General features: G+C 38.6%; 1 protein-coding gene across 5 annotated transcripts in view; it reads left to right on the forward strand.

Moving 5' to 3' along the window:
• The window catches only part of ZMYM5 (zinc finger MYM-type containing 5), a 44,984-nt gene extending 37,568 nt beyond the window's left edge, over positions 1-7,416 (forward strand). For all 5 annotated transcript variants that reach the window (XM_026492942.4, XM_026492945.4, XM_026492944.4 and 2 more), the window contains exon 8: positions 5,994-7,416. In XM_026492942.4, the coding sequence (XP_026348727.1) occupies positions 5,994-6,749 (756 nt within the window). In that variant the 3' untranslated portion in view covers positions 6,750-7,416. The remainder of the gene's footprint in view (positions 1-5,993) is intronic.
• The last annotated feature ends 2,020 nt before the right edge of the window (positions 7,417-9,436 follow it).

Genomic DNA, 9,436 nt, shown 5'->3' on the forward strand with positions numbered 1-9,436 from the left:
CCATACACTAGATTTTGGGTGTAGTTTGGTCTGGTAGAAGAAACTACATCCCAGAATTTTAAAGAAAGACAGAATGTATATACAAAAAATATGCTTAAATACAATGAAGAGATAGAATATGACTGTAAAAATGATTTTTTAAATGAATTATAAGGGGATAAGTTGGTTGTAAAAGGAAATAATAATTTTTAAAAAAATAAAAAATTTAAAGTTGAAAGACTAAAGAATCATGGGGAAAAAGCCATGAATTCTGTGTGCTATATTCCCTTAGTACTGGAGTTTGCAGTTCTCATTGATGGGTAAACTTAGTCTTGGCTGGGTGTTCTTGCTGATCTTCTGGGGTAGGGGCTGTTGCATTGATTCCCCAGGCAGAATTGCACTGCCCTTTCTAGGGGCCAGGCTAAGTATTCTACTCCGGGTTGTTCTCTGTACGTTTTGTACCCTGAAGGCTTAATGCATAGCTTTAGAGGATGAGAATGAAAATGGCTGCTTCCCAGTCTCTGGCCCTGGAGGAGCCGAAAGGCTCAGGGCCGCACTCCTCATTGCACCCTCAAAGCAGTCAGTCCTTTCTGTCTCCCTGGTCTCTGTCCGCACTCTGTGCTAACCTGCAGGGCCTGTGACCAAATGTTTCTATCTCTGGCGCACAGCCCTGTTTGGAGTCTCCAAACCCAGCAGATTCTTGTAGTGCACTCCCGTACCGCTCGTCCCAGGGGAGGAAAGGGAGGGATTCTCCCCAGTTCTGTTGCTTGTTGGACTCCAGCTCCAAGAGCAGTGGCCCGACTGTGCTGCCGATCACGGTTTATGGCGACTCCGTGCTGAGAGCCCACCCCTCGGCTCTCTCTTTGCAGCCGGCTTCCCCGCTCTTATACCTGGGAGCTCTGCTGCACTCAGGCACCCCCAGGCTTGAGGGTCCTGATACCACACTGTCCCAGCAGGGGTTCCACCCCCTGCTTAACCACTGGAGCCATGTCCCTCACCAAAGCAGACTTCTAAAAGTTCTGATTTTGTATTCCTTTGCTCTGTCACTTGGCGGTAGCCCGCTTAAGGAGGCTCCCTCACCGCCTCCCCCGCCCCCCCCCCCCCCCCCCCCCCCCGCCTCGCCGCAGTCTGTCTTCCCATATATCACCTAACATTCACTTCTCCACATGTCCTGCCTTGTAGAAAGTGGTCGCTTTTTCTGTTCATAGAGTTGCTGCTATTCTTTTCTTCATTCTCCAGTTGAGTTCATAGGTGTTCAGAGGTTTGATAGCTATCTAGCTGAATTCCTGGGACCAGACTAAATTTAGGTCTCCTACTCCTCTGCCATCTTGGACTCCCAGGACCTCTTCCCTTGTGGTTTGATGGATTTCTTTAATGTTATGTTTGGATTCCTTTCCCCTTTTTGTGTGTGTATGACAGGTTTTTGATTTGTGGTTACCACTGGGTTCATACATAACATTTTACATGTATAGCGGTCTCTGTTAAGTTGATGGTTGCTTTATTTCGAACGCATTCTGAAAGCACTACATTTTTACTACCCTTTCCACATTTTATATATATGTTTTCATATTTTATTTACATCCTTTTGTTTTGTGTATTCCTAAACTAATTTTTGTAGATATAATAGATTTTACTACTTTTGTGTTTTAATCTCCATACTGGCTTTATAAGTGATTAATCTACTACCTTTACAATATATTTGTTTTTACCTGTGAAATATTTTCTTTTCATAATTGTCTGTGATTTGTGGCCTTTTCTTTCCAGTTAAAGAATTCCCTTTAACATTTCTTGTGGGGTGCCTGGATGGCTTAGTTGGTTAAGCATCTGACTCTTGGTTTCTGCTCAGGTCGTGATCTCAGGGTCCTAGGATCAATTTCCGCGTCAGGCTCCATGCTCAGCCAAGAGTCTGCTTCCCCTCTCTCTTTCTCTCCCTCTGCCCCCGCATGTGTACACACACTCTCTAAAATAAGTAAGTAAATCTTTAAAAGGAAGAATTCCTGGGGTGCTTGGATGGCTCAGACAGTTAAGCATCTATCTTTGGCTCAGGTCATGATTTCAGGATCCTGGGATCGAGCCCCAACATGGGCCTCCCTGCTCAGCAGGGAGTCTGCTTCTCCCTCTCCCTCTGCTCCTCCTCTCTGCTCATGTGCTTGCTCTCTCTCTCTCTCTGTCTTGCTCTCTTTCTCTCAGATAAACAAATAAATCTTTTAAAAAAAAATTCCGTTTAACATTCTTGTAAGGCTGGTTTAGTGGTGATGAACTCCATTAACTTTTGTTTCTCTGGGAAACTATTTCTCCTATTCTGAATGATAATCTTGCTGGGTAAAGTATTCTTGGTTATAGGTTTCTTCTTTATCACTTTGAATATATCATACCACTTTCTTTTGGTCTACAAAGTTTCTGCTGGAAAATGAGCTAATAACCTTAGGTTTCCCTTGTTTATAACTATTTTCTCTTGCTTCTTTAAAAATTCTGCATTTAGGGGTGCCTGGGTGGCTCAGTCGTTAAGTGTCTGCCTTTGGCTCAGGGCGTGATCCCGGTATTATAGGATCGAGCCCCACATCAGGATCAGGTTCCCCCGCTGGGAGCCTGCTTCTTCCTCTCCCACTACCCCTGCTTGTATTCCCTCTCTCACTGGCTGTGTCTCTCTCTGTCAAATAAATAAATAAATAAATAAATAAAAAATAAATAAATAAATAAATAATTCTGCATTTATCATTACTTTTTGCTATTTTCATTATTATGTGTCTTGGCATGGACCTTCTTGGGTTCATCTTGTTAGGGGCTCTCTGTGCTTCCTAAACCTGTTTCGTTCCTAGAGTAGGGATGTTTTCAGCTAGTATTTATTGAAATAACTTTCCTTCTGGCATCCTTACACTGCAGATGTTATTATGCTTAATGATGTTGCAGAGTTCCCTTAACCTGTTTTCACTTTTTATTCTTTTTTCTTTTTGCTGTTTAGCTTGAATGATTGCCAATACTCTTCCAGATTTCTGATCTGTTCTTCTTCTTCCTCTAATCTGCTGTTCATTCCCTCTATTTCAGTTACTGAATTCTTCAGCTCTGGTTGGTTCTTTTTTGTATTTTCTGTCTTTTTGTTGAAGTTCTGAGTTCATCCACTCTTAATACTTAAGTCTAATGACTATCTTTATGATCATTACTTTAAATTCTTCATCAGGCATATTGCTTATCTCCATTTCATATAGCTTTTTTGTAATTTTGTCCTGTTCTTTCATTTGGGCCATATTCCTCTGTCTCATTTTGTCTAATTTTCTGTGTTTGTTTCTCCATTTTAAGAAGGTCAGCTTTATCTCCTGGTCTTAAAAATGATGGCCTTATGTAGAAAAAGTCCTATGGAGCCCTATAACACAATCTGTCTTAGTCACCAGAACCATATGCTCCAGGGGTGTCTCTTGTGTGGGCTGCGTGCACCCTCCTGTTGTAACTCAGCCATGATTGCCTTCAGTCCAGCCACCTATAGTGACCTACTTTGTTTGCTGTTGATGCACGGCATGGTTTGTGATTCCAAAAACTGGGAGGAAAAGCCAATAAATAGTGATACAGACATGTTACTTTGAGATTTGGACATAAACACCAAATGAATCGGCTAATAGTGTTGAAAATGATTGACTTCTGGGAAAGGAGACATGGGTATAGATGATAGGGGAGTGCTATTTGTTTTGATTAACCAGGTATAACTGGTTATTGCTTTATATTAAATGTATATTCAATTTGATTGAATAAAACCTTTACAATATGTTAAAGTTACTGAAGTTCAGAGAAAGTGTCTTACCCAAAGTCACATAGCTAGATTTGACCTCACATCTAAAACTTTAGTTTGCTCTATTGCATCTGACATGAATATTTAATTATACATGTGCCTTATCTCCCTTAATAAGCTGTAGGTTCCCTGAGGCCAGGATCTATATCTGATTCAGTTTAGTAATCTTCAGAATAAGTAGCCTTATAAGGTGACCTAACCATCTAACATGACACTTCTTTTTTTTTTTTTTTTTTTTTTTTTAATTTGACAGAGATAGAGACAGCCAGCGAGAGAGGGAACACAAGCAGGGGGAGTGGGAGAGGAAGAAGCAGGCTCATAGTGGAGGAGCCTGATGGGCTCGATTCCATAATGCCGGGATCATGCCCTGAGCCGAAGGCAGACACTTAACCGCTGTGCCACCCAGGCGCCCCTAACATGACACTTCTGAGAGTAAAATGAGATTCTGGGGATGCCTGGGTGGCTCAGTCGTTAAGCATCTGCCTTTGGCTCAGGTCGTGATCCCAGCGTTCTGGGACTGAGCCCCGTATCGGGCTCCCTGCTTGACAGGAAGCCTGCTTCTCCCTCTCCCACTCCCTCTGCTTGTGTTCCCTCTCTCGCTGCCTCTGTCTCTGTCAAATAAATAAATAAGATCTTTTAAAAAATAAGTAAAAATGAGATTCTGTCAATAAATATAGTGCTCTTCATCTTGGTACCTTTCTTTGCAGTGTTTTTTGTTTGTTTGTTTTTTTACCTCCTTTTTTTTTTTAGACTTTAGTTAATTGGTGCCTACCTCACCTGCTTTTTACTTAGCTTCAGTTTTCACCGAGGTCATCAGTAAAAATGTTGGTTGTGAGAGGAGGTAGTACTGCACTAGAGTATTTTTGAATTTCATTTTCAGAGTCTCATGAATGTCCCCGGAAAGATGCCTGAAGACACAGATAGGGAAAGATATAACCAGTTTAATCTTGGAACATAGAATAGCAGAAAACCCATAAGTCTTTGGTTCAGCCACTTTTGTCTTCCTATTATCAGTTCTTGGTATTAGATCATATCAGTAATTGTCAGATGATCACAGGTATCCTGTTCATGCCAATAATAATAGCTAACATGAATTTACTGTGGTGCCAGATACAGTTTTACATGTATTTTTGCATTTAATCATCTAAAGAGTCTCCCTAGTTAGGTGCAGTTGATATCTTCATTTTATTGCCAAAGAAATTGAAGCTTCAGTGGTCAGGTAACTTGCTCAAGGTCATACAGTTGGGTCATGGCCATCCATTGAGAATTATGACTATAGCAAGTTGAATACCTATTCATTACCAGGAAACTCAGGAAGGAGAAACAAGAGCAAGCTTGGGTTTGGTTATATTAAAAATAACACTAACTGTGGTCATTGGCCTTCTCTTGGCTTTTTTATATGCTGTTTCAATACAGATGCATCCAATCCCATAGTTTTAATTAATAAAATTTGATAATTTCCAAAATATTTCTGTACATGGTCTTTCCTTTTTTTTTGTTTTTTAAATTTTTTTCTTTTCTGTGTAGCTATTTCTTTTTTCAATTTTAGACTAATATATCCATCTGTAATCTCCATTTGAATGTTCCACAAATACTTCAGATTCCTTGTCTAAAACCAAAACTCCAAACCTGTTTTCACTCTGTTTCCTTTATCAATAAATGATCCCATCATTCAGTCAGATGCCCAGGCAGAAACTTAGCGTCATTCTTTACTCCTCCTTCCTCTTCCTTAGCCTCCAGAGCCACTCAGTTACCAATAATCCAGATATTTCTCAACTCTAAATCATATCTCTACTTCTACAATCCTAGATATATAACCACCATCATTTCTTGACAGAATTAAACTACCGCAGCTTCTGTCTCTGTACACTTAGTCTTCCTTACAGTTAGAAATCCATAATACAATCGGAGCAATCTTTCTAAGTATGAATTTGATTATGTTGCTCCTGCTTTTTTTACTTAAGTGCTGCCAATGTTGCTTTCAGGATTAAATCAAAACAAAGCTTTTAGTTGGTTTGGTTTTGTTTTTAAAATTTATTTTAGAGGGGGGAGGGGCAGAGGGAGAGGTAGAATTCAAGCCAACACTGCACTGAGAACGGAGCCTGATGTGGGGCTTGATCTCACAATCTGAGATCATGACCTGAGCCGAGGGCAGACGCTTAACTGACTGAGCCACTCAGACACCCCTCTTTTTAACAATTCTAAGATAAAATTGCAATCTATTTCTCCCCAGATGATGGAAACAAAATCAAAAAATTTGTCAGCATCAGAAAACAGAAAAAGGAATGCTGTTAGAGAAGAAAGTGAAAGAAAATTATATGGACCACTGAATATTCTTTTAGAAAAAAAAGAGGGAATACCAGAAAAAAAGGAAAAGACTTCAGAGCTACAGGTTTTGGCAGAATATAGCACAGATACATCACTGATCAAACAGGATGTGAATTCATCTTCTTCTGTGTTAACCATAGCTGATAAATTTCAAGAGCCACTGGAAGAGAAAAAATCAGAAGACTGCATTATATCAGTTGTACTTTCTACAGACCCAGGTACATGGCCCCGAATTTTGAATACTAAACAACGGGACATTCTTGTTGAAAATGATCCACCTCAAGTAAGAAATTTTAACTTTCCAAAAGACAATACAGGAAGGAAATTTTCAGAAACTTACTACACACGAATTCTTCCAAATGGTGATAAAACCACTAGATCCTGGTTACTTTATTCGACTTCAAAAGATTCTGTGTTTTGTTTATATTGCAAACTCTTTGGGGAAGGAAAAAATCAACTGAAGAATGAGAATGGGTGTAAAGATTGGCAGCATTTATCACATATTCTTAGCAAACATGAGGAAAGTGAAATGCATATCAACAATAGTGTTAAGTATTCAAAATTAAAATCTGATTTGAAAAAAAATAAAACTGTGGAAGCTGCAGAACATGGATTACATGAGAATGAGAAAAATGATGGTGTGCTGTTGTTGTACACATAATATACTTGATGTGGTTCTTGACATAACAGGGTCTAAAATTTATTCAGAAAAGATCTGTACCCTAATGGTCAGTACCATTTTTGTTGGGAGGCTCCTAGAACTTCAACAGTTCGCAATAAGTATAATAGCAAATAAATAGTAAAAAATGTTTCTGTTCCAAATTCTAAAGCTAATTGGATTCAGTAGTTAATGCAGATTTCAATAAAGGCAATTGTTATTTTTCATTCTGTCAATTCACACCTTTTAAAATTGGCATTTGAGGGCTAACATTTAATGTGTTTGGTTAATTGTTTTGATTACTTTGAAAGAAGGAGAAAAAGGCTTCAATTTATCAATACTAGTTTGAACGGGATACTATATGACTGTTCTCATCATTATTAAAGTAAAAACATTTCAGAAACAGTTTGAAAGTAGAATGGAATCTGAAACTGCAGCTTTTGCTATTAAACCAAATACCTGTGATTTATTTCTTTTGGGTAAAACATTTTTTATTATTTGAGCAAAACAGCATTATTTGTTATATTAAGGTGATTAATTTGCATTTTATTGGTCTTAATTTATAAATGTTTTCACTTTTATTGCTGTGTGAGAACTGTAAGAATAAAGAGTGTATACCTATTTTTATGTTCGTACAAATCTAAGAAATATTAAAAATATATGAAGTCAATCTTTAGGTATTGTGGCAATTTTTTTTTCCTCTGAAGGAGACTACATGCTTCAATATGAGAAGTACACTGATGAAAATTAAGAATCTTTTTTCAAATGATCACTATTACCATCTCTATATTTAGTTATTCTCCCTTTGTATCTGATTTCAGATACTACCTTTATCATATATTAAATTCTTACATACACTTGGGTTTTGTCTCAAAGCTATGGAACAAAATGACATATGAGCAATGACTAGAGCAGAACAAAGTGCATTCTGTTTGGTGGGATGACACTAGGAGTACTTGTAGACTCTGTCTGTGATGCCAGTGCATAAAATTATTTTTAGAATACCTAGGAAAATCATTCTCATTAATTTATAATCATTTTGGTTTTTGGCACGGGACTGTTTCAGTCTTTCAGAGTTGGATTTGAATGAAGCTTAATCCAGTTTACTCTTGGAGGCCTAAGAGGATACTCTAGAGAATATAACACAGGTTTTGAAGTTCCTTTCCAGATGATTAATGGGCCCATTATTTCACCAAAACTTAACAGTTAATTGAATGACATTATATTAGACGCTTGGTATCTGTGGTATCTGAGTAAACTAATGCAATCAGCCAGTGGCTACGCCTTCAGCTTGGGTCATGATCCCAGGGTCCTGGGGAATCCAGTCCCCCATATCAGGCTCTTTGCTCAGTGGGGAACCTGCTTCTCTCTCTGCCTGCTGCTCCCCTGCTTCTATACACGTGCATGCTTTCTCTCTGACAAATTAATAAAATCTTAAAAAAAAAAAAAATCTGGGGTACCTGAGTGGCTCAGTTGGTTGGGCATCTGCCTTCAGCTTGGGTCATGATCCCTGTGTCCTGGGATTGAGCCCCAGATCGGGCTCCCTGCTCAGCTGGGATCCTGCTTCTCCATCTCCCTCTGCCACTGCCTTCCTCTGCCTGCCTTTCCACCTGCTTGTGTGCCCACACACACTTTCTCTGTCAAATAAGTAAAATCTTTTAAAAAACAAAATTCTTTCATTTCTTCAACACACTGCACACCTATAAGGCACCATAAGCTCTTCATGTAGTAATGAACTAAATGTGAAAAATTCAAAAGATGTAGATGGTGGGTTTATCCATGTTCCCCGTCAATTTCATTCAACTTTTTGGCATGTGAAATTTTTCATAATGAAATGTTGAGGGAAAAATCAACTAAATTCAGAACATAATAAGAATAAATATCTCTAGGAGCACCTGGGTGGCTCAGTCGTTAAGCGTCTGCCTTCAGCTCAGTTTATGATTCTGGAGTCCTGGGATCAAGCCCCACATCAGGCTCCCTGCTTGGCGGGAAGTCTGCTTCTCCCTCTCCCACTCCCCTCGCTTGTGTTCCCTCTCTCACTGTCTCTCTCTCTGTCAAATAAATACAATCTTAAAAAAAAGAAAATCTCTAGTCATGGGGAATAATTTTTTTCCATTATCAAGTTTTTTTAAATTGTAAAATTACTATGTTCTTACTGTAGAAGGAAGGAAGAAAACAGTTCAAGTCTTGTTTATCATCTACTTACCCTGCTGAAGGACTTGTCATCAGTGATCTGGACTGTACCAGGGTTTGTTTTCGTCTTTTTAATTTCATTGAGAAAAGGCATTATGAAACATCTACCACTAATTTAAAACATTAGGAAGGACAACTCAGAATAACGGTCCTTAAGAAATGTCAATTTATTGGTTTTCTCATTTCACAGAGGACAAGTGAAATTCTTTCAGAAATTTTTTATATGTACAAGGTACAATTTGCTACATAGGTTGTAAAAGTGAGTGAAGTAAAGAGCTCAAGTTCTGTAGAAAATAATGCTTTATCATTTGAGATCATGTCACTCTTTATTTCAAAGCTTTGAAGTTCCCCATTGCTTTTAGTTTAAAACTCCCAACTCCTTGGCACATCATAAATAAGTAGCTGCAATCACGAGTGCAGATAATAGGGAAAGAGGTTGTAGACAAAGACAACATGAAGTACAAAATTGTAGAAGTGAATAGTGCTCTATAATTGTG

Source organism: Ursus arctos, unplaced genomic scaffold (assembly GCF_023065955.2).
Source record: "Ursus arctos isolate Adak ecotype North America unplaced genomic scaffold, UrsArc2.0 scaffold_10, whole genome shotgun sequence".
In the NCBI taxonomy this organism is placed as follows: domain Eukaryota; kingdom Metazoa; phylum Chordata; class Mammalia; order Carnivora; family Ursidae; genus Ursus; species Ursus arctos.